The 22,471-nt window shown below is 40.3% G+C and overlaps 1 protein-coding gene across 4 annotated transcripts; it reads right to left on the bottom strand.

Annotated features, from left to right (window-relative positions):
* Positions 1-3,768: 3,768 nt before the first annotated feature.
* Positions 3,769-20,901, bottom strand: AMTN (amelotin). Of its 4 annotated transcripts, none has more exons than XM_081940009.1 (9): positions 20,787-20,901; positions 20,405-20,449; positions 18,483-18,539; positions 14,749-14,826; positions 12,765-12,821; positions 9,595-9,690; positions 8,032-8,067; positions 5,834-5,860; positions 3,769-5,094 (listed from the first exon to the last, which is right to left on the bottom strand). In XM_081940009.1, the coding sequence occupies exons 1-9, from the start codon at positions 20,787-20,789 to the stop codon at positions 4,660-4,662; spliced, it is 834 nt and encodes a 277-aa protein (XP_081796135.1). In that variant the 5' UTR covers positions 20,790-20,901; the 3' UTR covers positions 3,769-4,659. The 4 variants fall into 4 exon arrangements, with proteins under 4 accessions (XP_081796135.1, XP_081796133.1, XP_081796132.1 ...); XM_081940007.1 differs by having other exon boundaries at positions 20,770-20,884; XM_081940006.1 differs by having other exon boundaries at positions 20,761-20,878.
* Positions 20,902-22,471: the final 1,570 nt, after the last annotated feature.

Here is a 22,471-nt window from a genome sequence, read left to right as displayed (position 1 = left end):
ACCTGTGGCTCTAGAGCCGCATGTGGCTCTTTCATCCCTCTGCTGCAGCTCCCTGTTGGCTGTCGGCTCCTCAATTGATAGGGTTATGGTTAGGACTTTTGGTTACGACAGGTAGAGGAAAAAGGACTCCCTGCTAGAAGGAGACTATGGTGGGGGAACCGGACTTCTGGTCAGCAGAGGAAAAAGGATGCCGCACTAGGAGGAGATTTTATCAGGTCCAGAATTGAACAGGAAACTTTCAGTTAGGACCTTTGTGGCTCTTTGAGTGTTTAAGGTTGCTGACCCCTGTTCTAGTCCCACTTCAGGCATGAAATCTGGCTGGGTGAGTTTGGGCCAACCTACCTCAGGGTTGATATGGAGAAAAATAAGACGAGAAGAATACCCTTGAAAAAGAATTAAACATATGTCTCTTTCAACATATGTCTAATTCATGTGGTCTGATGAATACTAGTGGTACAGATTTATACTGTTATATGGGGCAACGCATAACAAAGATGGTGATGGACATTCATTATACTTTATATGACCTGCATACTAGGGACCGCTCTATCCAATATCTCTAAGAAAGTTTATGCTACAAGGTAGCTGCTTGTCTTAAATGATAATGTAATGATTGCATATTAAGTTGAACAGCCTTGCACAAAGTAAGATGCACTAGAAAACCAGAAAGTATTCAATATCAGGGGAGAAATGTACTCTTTAATTGGACAAGACAATATATTATCTTCCCTAAGAAGCAGGTTTTCTGCTTTGGCAAAAGGAGACAAGTAAACTACTATGTAAGAACATCTAAATAAATATTTAGAATATATAAATTCTATTTAGGTTCTAGAATCCGATGATGCCCATAACTTGCAAATAAAATTAAGGTGATTTTGCTGGTTTTATTTGAAATTCAGAGTGCTTATTCAAGTGGTTACTTAGAGCATTTCCCAAATAAGTGCATTATTTATGTGTTTAATGCTAAGCCTGCATTTTTTTAAAGGGAAACTTCTCCTTAAAATAATCCTCACACAATCCAGAAACATATAATCCTTCAAAGGATTAATATCTTCAAGACATTTCCCGTAAGAGCTTGTCCTGACTAGACAACTTACTAAAGAACTCCAGGGAAGTGGGGGGAAGCCCTTATTGGGAACCTTCTCAGAACAAATCCAGGGGTTTAAGGCTGATAGGAAGAATAGTTGCAATGTTGTTGCAATGATGGAAGCCTTCCACCATGCACACAATGGTGAGGCAAATCTATCGACAGTCTTAATATTTGTGGAGAGTGACTTATCACCTTCTAATAGAGCCCAAGAGTTCTGGAACATTATTAAGGATGGCCTTTTATAGAGACAGAAGGGGAGGGAGAAAGGGAAAGGAAGAAGGAATATAAGCCTTATAGACAGCTTCTGGCACCCAACCAATTTTGCTTGATGAAGTTGACTTTGACTTAGGATCAGCCAAATGAAAATGCAGTATCAAAGGAAGACTGAGTCAAATCTTCTACTGAAAAGAATATAGGATGTAATTTGTATGTGAAATTCTGTGATCAAGGTCAGCATATTATAGGGAATTGCCACAATAAGATTAACATTGCTTTACAACTTCCACAGAGAATATTGTTGGCCAATGCATCCTGAGCAGTGATGGCACAGTGATTAGAATGCACTATTGCAGGCTAACTCTGCCCACTGCCAGGAGCTGAATCCTGACCGGCTCAAGGTTGACTCAACCTTCGGAAGTTGGTAAAATGAGGACTCAGATGTTTGGGGGCAATATGCTGACTCTGTAAACCACTTAGAGAGGGTTATAAAGCACTGTTCTGACCTAAACTTCATGAGACAGTAAAAATCACACACTTAGTCCCAAAAACCCTCTTTTTATTTAAACGGCTGTGAATTATGTTCATTCACAGCCTGTAATGAGTCACCAACAGTTTGTGAAGAGTCCGACTGAAGTCTGCCACAGTCCTTCAGGGTAAGGCTGATAAGCACCCACCTTTATCTTCCTTGAAATGCTGCCAGAGACCTAACTGCCAATTAGTTTTGCAAGGCCAAACGGAACACAGAATCAAAACAGAGCTTCAAAGTTTAAACTGAGCAGAACAAACAAAGTTGCTTCCTGCAAAGGCTCATGTCCATTTTCTCCTCTTTTATTTCTTATGGGAGGGGCCAATTATCTCCAAGCCTTACTCCCGAGTCGCCCTTTTTGTCATAACTGTTCTCTGGCAGTTCTGTGTATGCGCACACTGGGAACAGGCTACCCTTGTTCTTCTGCCTCGCTGATGTCAGACTCCGGAGGCTCCGGAGACAGCACATAACTCCCAGATGGCTCTGGCCCCCTCTCTGCCTCCAACACAGAGCCCTCGTCCGAGCCTTCCCCAGACTCCAGGACTGGCCCATGTCCCCCCCCCCCAACCTCCTCACTCTCTGATTCTGCTGCCAGCTCCGCAGGCCACCAGTGGACCACAACAAGCACTGTGAAGCGGTACATAAGCCTAAATGCTATTGTTAACTGCTATTGAAATTACCCAGCCCAAGTGCTGCCTTGGCTTCATTATATTATGCCATCCTGTGGCCATGGGTGGTGAGGCTCAGAACCAGATGGTGTTTCAAGCAGATATGTTTGCTATGATGAAATGGTCAGTTGACATTGTCACAGATGTTGGCAAAAATTTTATGGTAGGAGTTGTAGCAAAACCGTGTTAGTATGTTGTATTGTAATATTCTTATACTGTAATAATGTAATATCATTATATTGCCACAAAACCTGGTTATGTCCACCAACCTGAGGTGCTGAGTATGTCAAGGGCCCCATTTCCTGACTTTATGATTAACTGGTATCACAGCTACTGTTATTTATTGTGGATGTTTTTATTGTTCATTGTTGTTTTTAAATGTTTTAGTGCTTTAGTTGTAATCTATTTTTTGAACTGTAAGCCACCCAGTTTCATTGATTTAGGTGGGCAGCTATAAACAGAGAATAAAGAATTACATACATACATACATACATACATACATACATACATACATACATACATTCATTCATTCATTCATTCATTCATACATACACACCAGTGGTGGGTTTCAAAAATTTTTAGAACCTCTTCTGTAGGTGTGGCCTGCTTTGTGGGAGTGGCTTGCCAGCCATGTGACTGGGTGGAAGTTGTTTGCCAGCCATGTGACCGAGTGGGAGTGGCTTGGCAGTCATGTAACTGGGTGGGCATGGCCAACTTGTAAAATGTGGTGAAACTCACTTAACAACGCTCTTGCTTAGTAACCAAATTGTTGGCTCAGAAACTCTGGCATTTGAAGCACACAAGTCTTAAAGCTGTCAAGTTACAAGACCCTCGCACCCCTAACCCTTTAGAAAAAAAAGTCCCAGGGATGTTCAAACTTGACAGCTTTGAGACTTTAAGGTTTAGATAGGACTCTTAGAGGTGGGCAGGGTGATTGGTGAGCCAGCCAATCAGTGAGCTGCGAGCAGGGCAAGCGTGGTGCCAATGGGCGGGGGAGGGAGCCGGAACCGGTTCTAAACGGCACGGTAGATTTGTGGAACTTCTTCTATAGAAGAGGTTAGAACTGGCAGGAGCTCACCCCTGATACACACACACACACACCCCTTGGTGCCAGCTGTCTGTCCTATACTATCATTAGATAAATAATTCAGGGGGAAAGTATAATGATTGTAACCATAAAAGGGAATAAAACAGAAAATTCCAAGATATTGTAACGGCATTGGAAAATACCTTTATTGATAGAATGTTCATAATGCATTCTCAGAAAAATGTAAAATATGTATAGCATGGCACATATAGCATTCCCTAGATTCTCAAGGGAAAAAACAGAAAATTGATGGCATAATATCCCCCATCAGATCAAACCACAGAATATAACGAAGTGATTGAATTAACAACATCTAATTATTTGATGGTGTTAATAGAATTCATTTTAAAAAAGAAATTACAGTACATAAAGTTTTGTTCCAGGTTATATATCTAGCTGGAAAAATAATTGCATAGCTGTACTAATCCATTTGATCTGGGGGGAAGGAGGAATATAATCTCTCTCATTGCCATTGAAAGTGTCAAATTCCCTATTTTGAAATTTGCCCAGAGGACCCCCCCCCCCAAAGTAGAAGTAAAATAGTAGTGGGAGTGCACAAGGAAGAAGCATGTTGAAATATTGAGATGCACTCCAGTACTTGACATGATCTGGAAAGGGGTTGGGAAGCATGGGAAGATGGACTATTTGCTACTCATTTTTTTTAAATGATGCCACATCCTCTTTCACACATGTCTAGAGCAGACAGTTCTGCCTTTGTGCTCAGAGTGTTATTTAACGTTTTTAAAAACAATGTAGGTTCAGGCACTTAGTATATAGTAACTGAAAGATACTAGTTTGGAGAAAACTACTTTATAGCAATGGTTACGTAGAGTACTAAACTGGCCAGATACGTTGCTAAGGAATAAATGTGAAGCTAAGAAACTTTTTCCTCATAAAATAAAAATTCCAGATTATTAATATTTGACACTGGAATTAGATAATGCTGGATGTCTGATCCGAAAAATGCCCACATCTTTTGAAGAAATCATGTTTTATTTTCTTAAACCCAAAATAAAAAGGGCTTCTTGCCACTTCTAGCCTGAATTGAAGAGCTGCTGTCGCCCATAGATCAGGGCACATTCAGAGGCTTACTAGCCGCAGTGTTCAGGGGTATGGGGCTGTCTCCTCTCACAAGTGGTTGAGAGAGATTGTGAGGACTCTGCATGTTACCCATATCGAATTTTACAAGAGAGGTGGGTGGTTCCCGAAGCTCACTTGGTTCCATATTGATGTCCGCAGTTGGTTCTACAAACACGCCACTTGTACCAGCATCTGGCTGTCTGAAGCCAGAGGGAGTTGGGTACAATTCGCCTGGAATCTCACTCAGTCCATCAGTGACTGTGGGGAAGACCTTCTGGATGCCTGCTGCCGTGCCTTCAGGATTGGCCTGGCCCACTGGAAGAAATCCATCTTGACCTTCAGGAGGGGGTTCAGCTTGGCCTGAAGGGAACATAGCTCCTTGCATGCCAGGAATGAGAAGCCCAGTGAAAAATTGTGAAGGTGACTGCCAAGGCAAAAAGAAAATAAGAGAATATGCATCAAAAAATTAAAATAACTCATGGAGCACTTTGGACATTATAGAGAAAGACGAAAGAGAAAAGAATAAAAAGAGAGAGAATGTAAAGTAGTATTTCTTGTTTTCAACACCTCCATAAAAATGCAAGGAATTTCGCATCCTGGAAAACAGAATGCTGGATTCCGTAGCCTAACCATATTTTTAAATCCTGAACCCTAGCCCTACTTCAATAGGATAACAATCTTATTGAAAATATTCTCCACAGGGCTTCTCAGTCTAAATGAAAATTCTCAAGACAGAGAACCATGCAAGGACATAGCAAGACCCTGTAAGATATGGAACAAGTCTTGGTCATGTATAGTACTTTTAAATGAGCAGCCAAAGTTGCAGCAATCGTTTCTAGATTTACATCCATCTATCCAAATTAGCTTCTGTAAAATTGTATACAGATCTGTATCATCTTTTGTCTTCCTGTTTTGTCACTTCAAACTGTAGTATAAACTCTAAAGCAGACCAGGAAGGAAGGCCTAATTTTTTTGATAAGAACCCAAATGAAATATCCTGTGAATTGGTGAGGCCCTTGGTCCCCTAATGGCATTTTGTCTGACCCTGTGAAGAAAGGCTTAGAAGCTGTAAATCTATCACACATTCTGGATGGTTCGGAATTGGGCTGGTGATGATTCTGAACGATCCCGTAAAAATAGAAATATGTTAGTAAATTATTTACCATTTCCTCAGAGCTGAGCACTGCACCCTAGAACACCAATCAGAAAATGCAGGTTTGAGGGAGCAGAATGGAATAAATCAACATTAAAGGCATGGAGCAATGATTTCTAAAAGGTTTACAAAAATGATGATGATGATGATGATGATGATGATGATGATGATGATGATGATGATGATGATGATGATAACGACGACGCACAGTCTTATTACAATAGATACAGGAGTATCCATAGATGTTCCAAAATCTACAGGATTATGGGCATGGAATAGTGATCAAAGTTCTATGCCTTTAATAATGGAGCCAAGCCCACCATCCTGCAGATCTTTTCACACACATACACACCTCTTCAATAAGACCTTTGCGATAGGCTAGGTCTGGAAACAGACACTACAAGAAATGCACACCTTTATTATTATAAGAAATGTTAACAGGATATTGAAAGCCTGACGGTTTGTTTCTCTTCACTTTTATACTAAACATAATCAAGACAGGGAAATCTTAATTTATTTCCTCCTCACTTGCTATCCGTTCCACAAGCTCATATTTTGAAAAGGGTTTTTCCTTCTCTGTACTTTTTCACATCCCCTTCTCATGGATGTTGTCTGGGGGAGAGCAATCTGTAGTTACACACAACTCTCCCACATCCACATCCTACAAACTATCCCAGTGTGAGTTAGGCTAAGATTTTTGGCCCTTTTGTTGGATTATGCCTTATTCTGATTTTTTCTAAGAAAGCAATAGCAATAACACTAAGGCTATTGCTACACAGTGTTTTACAGCCCTCTCTAAGAGGTTTGCAGAGTCAGCCTTTTGCCCTCAATAATCTGGGACTTCATTTTACCAACCTCAGAAGGATGGAAGGCTGAGTCAACCTTGACCCGGTGAGCATTGAATCCTTGGCAGCCAGCAGAATTAGCCTGCAATACTGCCGCCTAACCACTGCACCAAGGGCTCTTAAGCAGAAGTTGTGCCTCAAAACCAAAACTTCTGAATCACTTTTTCCATTAAAACCTCCCACAAAAGGGCCAATTATTTGCATAGTTGAAGGACCCTCTGGAAGTGCTCTGTGGTCCTTAAGAGTCCAAATGCCTTTCCTAAAAGAACCTACATCCTCTTATTTTTTTATATAAAAAACAAGAATAGTTTTGGATAGTGCTAAATAGTTGTCACTGCTGTGATTTCATGAGATTAGTCCAAAGAGCACAAACATGTTAGTTCAATACTGCTTTGAAGTGGATTAGTGAAAGATAGATAAACCCATTTCCTGTGAAACCAAGATATGAAATGGACTTCCACTTCAGTCAAGCCTATTAGCAACACCATTAAAGGTGCCCCAGTTCCTCATTTTTAACAGAGTCCTGACCCTCCTGGAAAAAGATACGCTGCCAGATATGCTCCTGGAGAAAAGAAGGCCATTGCCTACTCTTCCCAAGTGCGTTTCACACATGGTAGGAATCAGTGGTGGGTTGCTGCCGGTTTTACTACCGGTTCACAACATGTGCACAACACGCTGAGCCTGCGTGCGCTGTTCAATGTAAATTGTTCTTCATGCATGCTCAGAACAATTTACAGTGAACTGTGCATGCGCAGTCACTAAAAACAACATGGCAATGACATCAGCGGCAGTGAGAGAACTGGTTTGGGGGCATGGCAAGCCTGGGTCACTGCTGGTTCTGCTACCCAGGCAAAAATGCCACCACCGGTTCGCCAAACCGAGAGCAACCCACTTCTGGTAGGAATGTGGGAGAAAGTTGTTTGATACTAAGCCACGCCACTATTCCATTTCATTCAGTCCCATTAAGGTTTTTAAAAAGTTGGTTGCTTCAGATGTTTCAGAGAGGTTGCTTTCCTAGATCCACTTGCAGATGCTGAGGAATTGAGAGCTTGGGCATGGCAAAGCGCCAAATTGCAAGAATGGCTGGATAGCAGTGACCAGGATCACAATTCGATCCGTTTTTCTTTCATTGGAAAAGGGTTGAATTACATGATCTTTAAGGGAAACAGATTTCACAATTTAGCCAAGCCCACTTCAGGCTATGGGCATTCCCAATAAAGGACTGAATAAGCACTGCTGTTCCAGCGAAAACAAGCCAGACATCCACTTCAAAAAAAAAAGCAAAACTATTCATTATGCAAAAGAAGAAGAAGAAGAAGACGAGCCTGAAAATCTCAAACAGACTTTCTGTCTCACTTCTTACCTGTGGTCCCATCTGTGTAACTATAATTGGCAGCATCTGCAAGACAAGTAATAGTAATTGCATATATGTTATGCCTTTAGTTAACTACAGGTAAGACTGAAGAAGGAATTGGCTTTTGGGATAGTGTGTCATTTAGCTCTTCAGCTATTCAGTACTTGTAAAACATGCTTCTATTCCTACCTTGCAATCCTTTGGATCAGGGGTGGGTTTCTGCTGGAGTTACTGCCAATTCAGTGCACGTCAGGGGTGGGTTCCTGCCAGTTCTAACCTCTTCTATAGAAGGGGTTCCACAAATCTACAGTGCCGTTTAGAACTGGCTCCAGCTCCCTCCCTTCACCCGTCTGCCACATCATCAAGATGAAGAGCAAGAGGAGGAATTCTGGGAGTTGAAGTCCACAAGTCTTAAAGCTGTCAAGTTTGAACATCCCTGGGATTTTTTTCCCTAAAGGCTTAGGGTTGCAAGGGTCTTGTAACTTGACAGCTTTAAGACTTGCGTGCTTCAAATGCCAGAGTTTCTGAGCCAACATTTTGGTTACTAAGCAAGAGCGTTGTTAAGTGAGTTTCACCACATTTTACAAATTGGCCATGCCCACCCAGTCACATGACTGCTGTCACTCCCACTCAGTGACATGGCTGGCAAGCCACTCCCACCCAGTCACATGGCTGGCAAGCCACTCCCACAAAGCAGGCCACACCCACAGAAGAAGTTCTAAAAAAAATTGAAACCCACCACTGGTGCACGCGCATGCAGTTGCCTATAAATAGGTCTGCGCATGCGCAGAACATTACACATGTCAACAAAACATGCCGCAGCAACCGGGGAACTGATTCAGGGGCATGGCGAGCCTGCCGTCCCTACTGGTTCGGTGACCCAGTTGCAATTTCCACTACCAGTTCGCCCGAACCAGTACAAACCGGTAGCAACCCACCTCTGCTTTGGATCATTAGACAGCCTTTCTTTAGATTCACTTTAAGTTACACTTTCCACAAACATATTTATGTTGACAAAATCAATGTAGCCAGTATGATGATTCTGCTTGGACTTCCTTCCCATAATGCTCGTGTAAACCTCATTCTCTTGCACCTCAACTTTGTGTGAAGCAGCTGGTACTATTCTTCTGTGGTTATACTGGGATGAAGCTTTCTCCCATCAGGTGCCCTCCAATTTGTTTGACTCCAATTCCTACCAGCTCCAGCCATCTCTGGGGGGAAATGAGATGTTTCGCTTCTCATCCAAGAAGCTTCTTCAGCTCTGAAGAAGCTTCTTGGATGAGGAGTGAAATGTCTTCAGAGAAAAAAATAGAAAGTCCAGTTGCCTCCTGAAAAACCACCTTTGGAATGTCGAGAGTAATAGTGTGTGAATATACACCACATATACAGATGATCACAGAAGCTGATTTAGGGGAATTAAGAAGTTATTTATGTTTACTATCCAATATCTAAGTCTGGAAGGTAAGCATATTCGCTTCCTATGATTGCTTAGTTTCTAAAATGGGGAAAGATGAACAGTGGAAACAGATAAGGATATTAGCCAGCATGGATTCTTAGTTATAAAATACTTACTGCTTGCCCTGGCGGTAGCTGCTGTGGTACCGTCATTCCCCCACCAACTATAGGCAATGTTTGCATTGTGGATAATATTCCTAGGAGAGTAGAAAGCTGCATGGCAAATGGATTAGAACATGATTAGAAAGAAATACGGAAAGAAAGAAAGCAGCTTCCTTTGCATTGGGTGACACGATTAAAATCTTCAACCAAAATATTTTTGTTTCTTTCTAGCGTCAAATATAGCACAAGAAAGGGGCAACGGTTTTACCACCATCATCAGGGCCGCCAAGGGGTTTGGTAAGTGCCGGAACAAGGCTAATATGGGCCCCCTCACCTACACATGGACACAAATCAATGATGTCATAATTGTACTGCAGGGAAGCCTAGTAGGCTCAAAATGGAGTGCAGAAGGGAATGCACGACCATAAAGGTTATATCAAACAAGGCTGCAAGGCACTTTCGCTATACACACAAAGTATAGAGTATGAAGTATATATCCAATATTGTTTTTCTTTTTAAAAAATTGGTTTTGTAAAAATTTTTAAAAAAGATTCCTCTTCATGGACCCCCTTTGAGCTCCATGGCCCCGGAACAATGTACCCGTCTGCACCCCCCTCTCCTCAGGCCTGACCATAATCCTGAGCAGGATGTGTAGGGCTTCCCATTCACGCATGTCACTGATGTTTGGCAAAGTGTCAGGATTTTGGCACCAAAGTTAGCCCTTTGGCTATTCTGCAACTTCTGAAGACTTACATATTCTACCAACAAAACAATGCAAGAATCCTGTGATCTTCCAGATGTTATTAGGTTCACATTCTAACCATCCCTGACAATAAATCCTGGAGATTGGAGATGGGGGCTCTTAGGGTACAGCTGGAAAAAAATTGCTACTTGAATGAAAGTGTGGTTTAAGAGCCATTTAGTACTATTAGTACCCTTTAGTTGGGAACTAAATGGGAAACTACAAAAGCTCACTCTCTGAATTCATTTTCTCAGTTGGCTGGCTCATTGTAAAAAGTCCTCCTTTTTTTGCTCTGGCAAGGCAATTATTTTAATCCACCTAGACCTTGGGAATTAATTCCAGTTGGGTATTCTAACATCATGGCTGCTCTTTTAACTACTTTTTTCAACTCCTGTGGAAATATATCACTTCCAGTGTTCTGCTTGTATTTTTATTATCATGGCCTTTCTTATATCAGAATCCCCCCCATCTATGTTAACAGGATATATTGATTGATTTCCCCCCCTTATTATCATTCATCGATTGATTATATGCCATCAAGTCAATGTTGACGCTTAGCAACCACATCAATAGATCTTCTCCTGGAGGATTTGTCCCCAACCTGGTACTTCAGGCCTTTTAGAAGCATTATAATCTATTATATTATTAAATTTTACATTATTAAAATTATTATGAAACCAAACCTTACAGATTCTAAAGCAATAGAACTGGAAGGGTCCCGCATAAAAATTCATCCTGGATGCCACCTGAGATGCAGTTTTACAAACAGGGCATAACCACTAAGGCATCCTTTTGTCTTCTCGCCTTCAAAAGTGTCAAAACGGAGCGTGGGGACTCGTGCTTTGACTCTAAGAAGGCAAGAGGCTTAATGTGAGAAGAAATATCACCTTGTTTCTTGCCTCTTTTGAATTTTATTTACTGTTTTTATGCTTTTGATATTTTATTGTACGCCACTCAGAGATGGGCAGTTCTCAAATATGATACTATAGATCAGGCCTGCGTGCCAGATGCGTCATGCCCATGCCTGGTTTAGTGAAGGGGGGGAAAGTCCGATACATCACGTGATGCCACCGTGACGATGTGAGTTTGACACCCCTATTGTAGAGAGATGTTAGGTAGGTAAACAGAAAGACAAACAGAATGTTTCTAGGCAGCTTTTGTCCCAAACCTTTGCAAATAATAATCCTTTCAATTGTCCCTGAGAAGCAGTGCAGATACTAAAACAGAATCATACAAGAGTGGAAGTCCAATATTACTTAGATTTCCAAAGATGACAGTGGGGAAAATAGTTCCCTTATTCAAACCTCTCTTCTTTATTGAAAATTCATTACATGCTGGATGTTGCCTATAAGAAGGATCCTATTCAAAAAAAAAGACTCCACAGGTTGCACAATACCTACTATCTGAGCTCTCATAAATGCTGAAGAGATTCTCCATCATTTTGTAGTAATTGCCATGCTCTGCAGTCACAATTGCTGGCTAAGTACTCAGAGCATCTACTGTTAGATATTGCTAAAGACTCTTCTCTGCTTGTGGCGTTCAGTTTTTCTTCAAGAAATGATCCCATTCTGATTTTCTGGCTGAGAGAGTTTTAGTTCTTTGATTTGCAGAAGCAGTAAGAAACCAGCAATGTCCTGCAATGTTCCAAAATGAATTTCTCTAGTAGGTGGATGCATAAAACTGGGTGAATTTAGAACCAGCCCTCTCAGACAAGTTTGGAGAATTTTGCTAATATTGAAAAGATAGAAAAACATTCTGATTTTTTTTAAAGATACTGAAAGCAGAATGCTCAGGAATTTTTACTTTCCTCTCCTCTCCTTTCCCTACCTCTACTTCTATCTCTACCTCTACCCTTCCCCTTCAGCTCACTCATGACAAACTTGATATAAAAAGTCTATATCATGGGGAACAGCAATGAAATCCACTTGCCTTTGCTACCTGTTTGGTAGCAATATGAGCATGCGTGCGCAGAGCGTGCCTGCAAAGGTAAGCGAACAGCAAGTGGAGGAATCCGCTGTGCCACGCAATTTGTATTAGCTAGAAAGCAGGAAATCCTGCTTTCTAGCTAATATAAATTGCACGTCACAGCTGATCATCAGAAAAAACGGTTCACCTGAACCGGTAGCATTTTTTTTACTACCGGTTCAGGCAAACGGGTAGCATTTTTAGTACCGGTTTGGGTGAACCCATCTGAATTTAACTCCTGATGGAGAAGTAACATTCTCATGGAGAAATGAAAATGGCTGAACCATTGCCAAGAAAGATTATATGTAAGGCTATCAGATCTGGGTTACACAAATCTATATGACCATTAGCAGCACAAATTTATTTTTTGCTGCCATCCAGTTTGTTGGGATCTTTGCAGCCCAGATCGGCCAGTCATCTGATCTGTAAAACAAAACATATACAATGGTACACTTGCTTAGTGCAGAAAATGACTTACGTAATTCATATCTATCGGGAACATCTGATTCTGTGGTAGGCTGATGACAGGAAAGTTCTGTAATACAAAGAATGGATGGGTTTTTAAAACGGATTCTTGCAAGAGTTTTAATGCAATTCTGTGCATGGCTATTCAGTTCAATTGGAATCACTTCTAGCAACCTGAGCCTGAAGGCATAAAAAATAATTGCTAGATCTGGCGTTAGTGCAACAGTTGTTCATACTTTGCACTTTGATGTTCAGGGATAGAAAGCATATCTGCAGAGTAATATCTGGGAAATGAATGATAGTTTTTCACAAAATGATTTTAATCCTTCATCATAATCAGACTGCTGAAAGTTAGCTGCCTACTAAGAGATATAATTATTTGCAGATCTTGTGCTTGAGCTGTTTACCATGCACATATACACTTAAGCTTGGAGGACAGCATCTTTTGATAGAAAATAATTTATAATATTTGTAGAATATTAATGGAATTTTTAAAAAACCCTTTGACTTTAGAAAATTCTCCACTGAATTATAAATATCATCTTCTGATTTGGTATGACAACCATAGCCTTGTGGTCAGCGGTGAAATCATCTGAAGTCTGCTACCGGTTTAGTAAGTCTGCTACTGAGCAAGTGCTTTGCGCACACATGTGCAAAGCGTGTGCACTAAAAAAGGAACACTTTGAAGCCTTCCGAGTCTGCAAAGGTAAGTAGAACAGCGGGGGGGGGGGGGGGATCTGCTGTGCCACGCAATTTAGATTAGCTACAAAGCAAGAAATCCGACGATTCTAGCTAATCTAAATTGCGTGTCACAGCTGATCATCGGAAATACCGGTTCGCTCGAACTGATAGCATTTCATCCCTGCTTGTTGTGGTGAATAAAAAATGAGGAATTGCCACTGATTGTTACGTTATCATTCTTATATTCAGAGGCCCGCCCACCCACCCTTTGTATAGCAGAAAGGGAGAAAACCGATACACTTGATCAGTTTTGCCAACTATTTTTAGTCCAGTTCATTTTTCTGCTGTCAATTCAACAAAACTGATAGTAGCAAGAAGCCAGAAGAAAGATATCTTTAACTGTTTCCCTCAGCTTCCTTCTCTGGTGTAGGCAGCTGGGATCTCTCTATGCATTCAATACTCTAGTTGTTCCTGCTAATCTTTTTTCATTCTTTATTTCAGACCAAAATCAATGGCAAATCTATGACATATGTGTGTGTGTGTCAAAGGTAACATGCCACCTTTTGGGTGACATGCCTGCATTCACTAACACCTGACAGCAATTATTCTTGAAAGCATGCCCTATTCTTACACAATTTTCTGAGCCTGTATGAGAATGGGATGTGTGCTCCCATATAGCCTCTGGAGTCTCTGAAAATCATATGAAAACAGCCTGTGTTTTTGCACAGTTTTTGGAGACTGCAGAGGCTGTGGAAGATCATTCTCCAAAGCCCTTCAAGAACAAAGACCTCATGCAATCCAGAGAAGGTTAGGGTAGGCCATAAAGAGCATGTCAACACAAAAACAACACAGCCTGGAGTGGTAAGCATTGCATGGCAGATGCTGGGCAAGGATTGTCCCTGAACCACAGGGACAATTCTGCCTTGGGGAATGGTGTGAGGTGGTCTTTTTGAGTGGCAGTGGTGCTAGGGTTGAAGACAAGACTTCGGCATCTATATAAGGTCCCGTCTCTACATTCCCGCCAAATGCAGAGTGGCCTAGATTGGGAAATTAAAAAAAAAGTTTCTCTTTTATTTGGCAGGATCTATGTGACACACCAACAGAATCAAACTAGGCATTTTGGGGATTTTTCTCATGCCAAACCCCAAAGTCATTGGTCAATGGAGTTCTGAATTCCTAGGTTTCGGCCCACTTCTAACTAAGAAGAGGATTTTAAGAAGAGGCAGAGCCCAGATAGCAGCCAACGGATGCTGAGTTTTGGTTTTCTCTTTTAGTGCTATTCAAAAGATAATGAACATTAATTTTTTTCAGCTTACCATATTTGGAGGCTGATTTCCTGGTAGGTTTGGATCTGGAACCAGCTTTGCTGGAGGCAGTACAGCTCTTTGCCGAGACTACAATTTGAAAGGAATACAGTGAATACTTTTATTTGTTACATTTATACTTAAGTCTTCAGCACCCAAAGAAATATGCATTGCACTTCCTTTTTTAGTTGTATCATCAATTTAATTGTATTATCATCAATAACCTTGTCAGGAAAGTTGGATTCAGAGAATCCTGCTTTCTAGCTAATATAAATTGCACGTCACAGCTGATCATCAGAAAAGTTGGATTCAGAGATGGTGAAATTACGGGTGGAAATTTCCAAAATTACAGATGGAAATTCTATGGCTAAAAGTGGATTCGAATTTTTATATTAATTCTTGAACTTAATCCAACATCTTAACCACCATACCATGCTTGGTTAGATACTGAAATTTAATTTAAATTAATTGAAAGGCTTAGGGTAAGATTTTGTGATTATTTACATTCTAAAAGAAAAGAATCTTCTTGGAGAACAAAAAGCCTACTTCCATCCCAAAGTCCTGATTCTGACCTGTATTTTTAATTCTTATTAGAATTATACATTATAGCAACTGCCTTTGCCAACATGATTTCAAAGACTATTTTCATTCTCTCTCTCTTAGTCTGAGACCAGTAGTATCTTTGTACATAAGACTTTCAATATTCAACAAGATGTTCAGTTGTAAGAAACTCCAGGAATAGAGCATCTTACAAAGAATATTACCAAAATGCTACAAATGGTGTCAGTGGTTAAATTTCAGTGAAGTTAAAGGAAACAGCTCTTTCACTACACCACCCTCTGTCAGCCATAATTATATGAAGAGATTTGTTAGTCGGGCTGGGGATTGATGCAAAATCCAAGGAAAAAGGAAAGATAATGAGAAGCTCAGGTGTATATATATACACAAGATAATGAGAAGCTCAGGTGTATATGTGTGTATGTATGTATGTATGTGTATATATATATATATATATATATATATATATATATATATATATATATATATATATATATATATATATATATATATATATATATATATATATATATATATATATATATATACATACATACATACATACATACATACATACATACATACATACATATATATATATATATATCATATATTTTCACGGGTGTAGGTATGCTGGTCTTGTTGTATTCAGGTCTTTTCTCATGTAAGATTGAGATTATCCATTTCCACTTAGGGCCAGCAAATGGGGCCAGCACTCCACACCCACCCCACCAAGGTTTATAGAGGGATGGCAGTTCTGACCACGCTTTAAGCGCAAAACACTAGGCTGAAGATGGTGAGTGAGACCTTGCTGAAACATTGCCAAGACAATCTCAATCTTACACGGGAAAAGACCTGAACACAACAAGACCAGCATATATATAAGTTGACAGGTATCCAGAAGAAACACAACCCCCCTAAACACATCCTGGACCTGACCAACCACTGCCTAACCAACACATACTTCATCCATAATGGACAAAGATACAAATAGATAGAAGGAGCACCCATGGGATCACCCCTCTCACCCATCATTGCAAACTTATACATGGAACATTTTGAAACTAACGCCTTAGATAAATCCGAACACAAATCCAAACACTGTCTTAGATATGTTGATGACACTTTTGTGATTTGGCTACACGGGAAAGAAAAACTGGACAACTTCCTCACACATCTCAACAGCCTACACCCCAAAATACAATTCACCATGGAAATAGAAGCAAACAACCAACTTCTCTTTCTGGACATCCTAATCTACAAAAAAACCCAATAGCTCCCTAGGACACACCATATACTGGAAAAAAACACACACCAACCTCTACTGAAACGCACAATTCCATCACCACCCTGCACAAATCAATTCTGTAGCCAAGACCCTCATCTCCAGAACCAAGAAAGATGGCAGCTCCGATCACACTTTAAGCCCAAAACCCAGCCTGAAGATGGCGAGTGAGACCTCGCTGAAATGTTGCCAAGACAATCTCAATCTTACACGGGAAAAGACCCGAATACAACAAGACCAGCATACCTACACCCGTGAAAATCTACAAAACACACACACACACAGAGGACAAGAAAATATATATATATGCCTTCTCTCTCCCTCTCTCTCTCTTCCTCTCTCTCTCTCTCTCTCTGTATGTTGTAGGTATGTATGTATGTTCCAGCATAACTCTCAAGCAATTTCAACCAAACTTGGTACACAGATGACGTACTCAAGCAATTTCAACCAAACTTGGTACACAGATGACGTACTCTCTGGAAACAAATACTGTGGGGATAAGAAACCCTAACACTCCTTGGGGGAGGTGTTCTGTTACAATACAGCCTGCTGTGCCTTAAAATGGCTTCTACTGTACTGCCGTAAAATGACTTCTACTGTACAGTGCAGTGTAGTGCCATGGTAACAGCTTCACAGTATTCCACAAGGGGGCTCCCTCAGGTAAGGGAAAAAATCCAATATTAGAAATTATATTTACTCTGGACATTTCCCCCCTATAAATAGGGGGAATACCCGTGCAACACTGGGTTATTGGCTAGCAGCATTATAAAAAAATTCTAACAACATTGAAGTAGTTCACATAAGCACTAATTGCTGCAACTTGAAGCAAGGATTAAACCCTAGGAATTTTCCTGATTTAATGGTAATAATGGACCACTCATTCATTTCAGAAACCCTCTGGATATGCAAGCATTTATGGCAAATAGAAAAGCGGGGGGAAGGAGCATATTCCAGAGAAAAGAGAAAGTTTGCAGATTGAGACCGGGAAACACTATCCTCCCTGCTCCCAGTGAATTTCTCCCTTCGGCACAATAGAAAATGCTTGGGACTCAGAGGCATCATTTGCAACTGGAAAGTCCTTTGGCTTGGACGTCTTCTCCATTTGTAAACAGCAGAGAGGGGAGGAAGTGAGAGAACCTCAAAGGTGATTCTGGCAAATGTAAACTACATTGTAGGCCAGGAGGATTTGGCCTTTCTGAGGCTCCTCTTCCTCCAAGTGTTGTTCTATCATTTTTCCTGAATCTCAGAACATTCTTGTTCCATTCGGAATCAGGCTTTCCTTCTATGGATGCTTTTGCTACTTTAGATTCTAGGCCACGGGTGTCCAACCTTATCAACATTAAAACTTGTGGACTTCAACACCCAGAATTTTCCAGCCAACCATGTGTCAGGGTTCCAAGTGACAACCCCAAATCAATTGAAACTCTGAGGCCAAGAGTTTCCTCAAAGCACAATTTCATTTGGGATGTCAATTTGGCCCAGCTGGTGAAAACCTGACTCTGAAGGACCCAGAGTTTTACCCACCCAAATCAAAACCCAAAATTGTTGCTCCCAGGTCACATGTCCATCACATGGTCCAATCAGGTCGCAATCCAACTCCATTTTGTCCACGCCCTTCCAACACCTGGTAAAACATCCTTGGCTCACATGGGAAAGAATGCTTTATCTCATTTTTATTTATTTTTTGTATTGCTTTTATCCCATTGTTTCCTAGTTCACTTTGGTTTCTTTAATGTTTACTTATTTTTATTTATTCAGAATGTATTATTTGGCTTCATATCATAAATAGAATTGTTATTATTTTATAGCACTATATATCAGAACAATTGCAGCGCAAGACACTTAAAATGTGACCTTTTTTTAACCAACGTGTTTCCATTAAGAGAAATAAAAACGGCAGTACCTGAGCTTGCTGTGGAGTATTACCGATGGCTATATACCTTTGCAACAGGCGTAATATCTGGGAAATAAATCACAGATAGTTTTTCATACAATGATTTAATATTTCATCATAATCAGACCACTGTAGGTTAGCTGCCTGCTAAGATATATAATTATTTGCAGATTTTCTTGTGCTGGAGCTGTTTACTATGCACATATATACTTAACAGCTCCTTTTTATGGAAAATTATCTATTATGTTAGCAGAATAGTAGTGGATTTTTTTCCCTTGACCTTCTCACTTTAGACAATTCTACAGGGAAATTTAAATGCAATAGAACACAGACAGCATGATTTTAAAAAATTCTTAAAGGACAATAGTTTTGATCAATGCCTTTGATTATACAGAATTTTCAACAGTAATTATAACAAATGAATTAAATATTTTTTTCCAGGACGTGAAAAAAAAAAATCCTGAAGTTCTGCATATGCTTATTCTGGCTGCAGTTTTGCTCGCCAGCTGCTTACATTCCAGGAACAGCTATGGGATTAATGCTGGAAGTCTAAAATTACTCCATTGAACATATAAAGATTTACTTTTGAGTAAACATGCCAAAGACAGCACCGTACATCCGTCTTTCCCAATATGACATGTTCCACCTGTGTGGGCCTCTAATTCCAAAACCTTCCCAACCAAAACGCTCATTGCAATACTGATTTAATTGCATGCTTGGAAAGTTGCCGTTGACAACATCTGGAGATTGCCACCTTGGAGAAGGCTGATTTATAAGATTGCAGTCACAATTATTTATTTTTTAACCTTTCCCCCCCCTCTTGTCCTTCCGTGGATAGAACAGAGGGTATCTTAAAAGAGAAAGGGTGGAAATAATGGAAAGTAATGCCATGTCTGGAGACAGCTCTATCATAAGATAAATTGAACCAGTGAGTAGCGGCATGACTTTATAAGAATGGGTGGAGAATTGGTGGGAGGTAGGAGGATCTGGTTCATGGGGCATTTATATTCATGTGGGGTAAGTCCCATTGAAATAAGTGTCTTGTTACACTGATATATGCTCCCTTCTAATGTACTTCAAGATTACCCTGAACTTCTGAATGGATGACACGTTTGAGTAATTTGTGAGAAAGTTGATAAAAATTCTATGGAAATATTCTGCCTGAAGCACCAAATTGTCCTGGATTAGTTTTGGCCTTTTTGTAGCTACTCAAGAGCCATGGCGCTGCAGTGGTTAGAGTGCAGTACTGCAGGCTACTTCTGTTGACTACCGGCTGCCTGCAATTTGGCAGTTCAAATCTCCGCAGGCTCAAGGTGGACTCAGCCTTCCATCCTTCCGAGTTCGGAAAATGAGGAGCCGGATTGTTAGGGGGCAGTACGCTGACTCTTTAAATAGTTTAGAGAAGGCTGTAAAGCACTGTGACGTGGTATATAAGTCTAAATGCTATTACCCCTCTGCCTTCTCCATGGCAGCAATACAGCTGCCTCCATTCCTGATTCATCTGCTTCAGAATGGCGTATTGCAAAGACAAGGGGAAGCAGGGAACCACAAAGGAGAAGTGGGGAAAATTTTTGGCAGAGCTTTACCAATTCATCTTGTAACTTTGGATCATTCGCTTGGTTCCTTCAGAGCACTGATTTAACTCTGATTTGAGAAAAAAAGGTCCCAGATCTGATGAGGGTCTCCATTACTCTTTTGTTTGGCCAATAACAAGAGATAAGGTGAGCCAAAGCAGGGAAGGTGGCTAAGGAAACTAGCAGCTCAGAACCAAAGTAGAGGAACCTAGGCCTCATAATACTGTGTCAACATTTTGTAGATAATTAAACAATTCAGAACCTGCGATGGATGATCATGCAAACACACACATTGTTTTGGCAACAAACAGGCCTGCAGCCTCCCCCTCCCCCCATTGTCACCCCTACGATATTTACTTCTTTGCTGCTGCTTGTAGCCAGAATCCCACCAATGTGGTTGATCTGAGGAGAAAGAACATAAATTCTGAATGAAGCATACCAATATGTCTTAATCTTATGCAATTTAGTCTCCACCTAAGTCATTATTCAAACTAAGATTTGCTGCAGTAGCCTCTTAAAAAGACTCCTTCTAACACTTCAGTGTTAGAAGTATGGTCTGTATCACCTAGGAGGAACAATACTACACCATTCTCACAGCTTTGTCCAAGGCTAGGGAGCTACAAAAATAAGATTTCCATTAACCACCCACAATGAATCAAACAGAGAAGTCAACCCTCATTTACATTCTTTGAGTGCAAAAATATATGATATACATTGTGTACCAGGCACTTCGTTATACCATACATATAAATACTCTGGGGAGTTATTTGCACATTCCCAGCGATATTAAGGTTGTCTTGGTTGCCAGAGAAACATTAACATAACATATGATTCATTTCTCAATGAGTGTCCACTCCTTTTCTGGTGGTTCTTTAAAAGCACGGAGGTAAAAGAGAATCATAGAGTCTTAACTATTCACAGCTTTCCTCAACTGTTAAATTGCCAACACATCACCAAAACATTTTAATGTAGTACTGAGAAATTCTCCTGGGATTTCCAACCCTAAGACAATCACCAGTTTGAAAGACACCAAAATTCATGGCTAGAGAGGCTCTTTGCTCTAACTATTCTTTTGATTATTTTCCTAAAATAGTGCTCAGGAAAGGCACTAAGGTGTAAATTGCTGTGAGAAATAAGATAATTTCCTTTCCCAGGCCATTATCTATTTTCCTTTCATCCATTTGCTTCAGTTAACATTTGATCAGAGCAGCTGCTAAGAACCAACTCTGCTTCTCGTGGCCTCACTTTACATAGCCACAAAGATGGGAGACATCTTGGAGGCCAACTTAAAGTGAACCTACAAAGCTTTAAACTTTTTTCTTTGAGAAAAGAAAATTGGGGAACACTGATCTAGTCCTACAAATATATAGAATAAAGAAAGTCAGGTTACCTGGGAGTTCAATTGAGTTTTGCTCAACTCCTGGTATCTTCTATGCACTCACACGTTTGATGTTTTCTCAGCATATGGATATTGTCTGCTATTGGTTTCTTTTATCACTAACCATTTTTTCTCCCTCTCTGTGTCTCTCCTTTTCTCTCTTTCCTTTTTACCATCTTTCTCCTTCTCTCTATCTCCCCCTTGGTTATAGTTCTGCTTAATATTATGTATTTTGTTTCTGTTCTAGTTCACACTTCTCTCTGTGTTTGTAATAGAGTCAATGCTCAATATATAAATATGTTTGATCACTTCCTTAAAGGATGTTAAATAAGTTTAAAGCCCTTCAGATATTTTTTTTCAGTTTCTTAGGCTTGCTCCAGGGCACTTAAAACATTAAAAGGGAAGATAGGGAGGCTCTGATTCAGTCTCTCTTTTTCCTCTCAACTTCTCTTTATTCCTCTCCCCTCCCCTAGCTTTATTTCAACAAAATAAAAACACAAGAAGAAGTACAGTCCTAGAATACTGAAACCTGTCAGAACATAGAACAATTGGAAGGGGCCTCAGAGATCTTCTAGTCCACACTCCCTGCTCAAGCAGAAAGACCCTAAACCATTTCAGACAAATTGTTGTCCAGTCTCTTTTTGAAACCTCCAGTGAAGGTAATATATTATTTTTGTTCTCATTTTCAATTCAGCCAGCAGAATATTATATTACTTTCAATCTCTGAACATGTACATAAGCCCATGCACAGACATTGCACAAATAGTGGAGTATTATCATTGTTTAGATATTTCTCAATGCACCAGACCTTTCACATGTGAAATCTAAGGGATCTAGTTGACTATAAGAGTGTGATTTCCTCATATCTCCTTCAAAAGAGAAGGTGGGGGATGATTTTATACACGTTAACCCAAGTGGTTAAGATTGTTCCAGGCTGCCCAGAAGGCATATCTATCTATCTATCTATCTATCTATCTATCTATCTATCTATCTATCTATCTATCTATCTATCTATCTATCTATCTATCTATCTATCTATCTATGCC

Source organism: Natrix helvetica (genome assembly GCF_964273705.1).
Source record: "Natrix helvetica genome assembly, chromosome: 2".
Classification (NCBI taxonomy): domain Eukaryota; kingdom Metazoa; phylum Chordata; class Lepidosauria; order Squamata; family Natricidae; genus Natrix; species Natrix helvetica.
The sequence above is the reverse complement of the archived record's forward strand: the minus strand, read 5'-3'. Positions and strand labels throughout refer to the sequence as shown.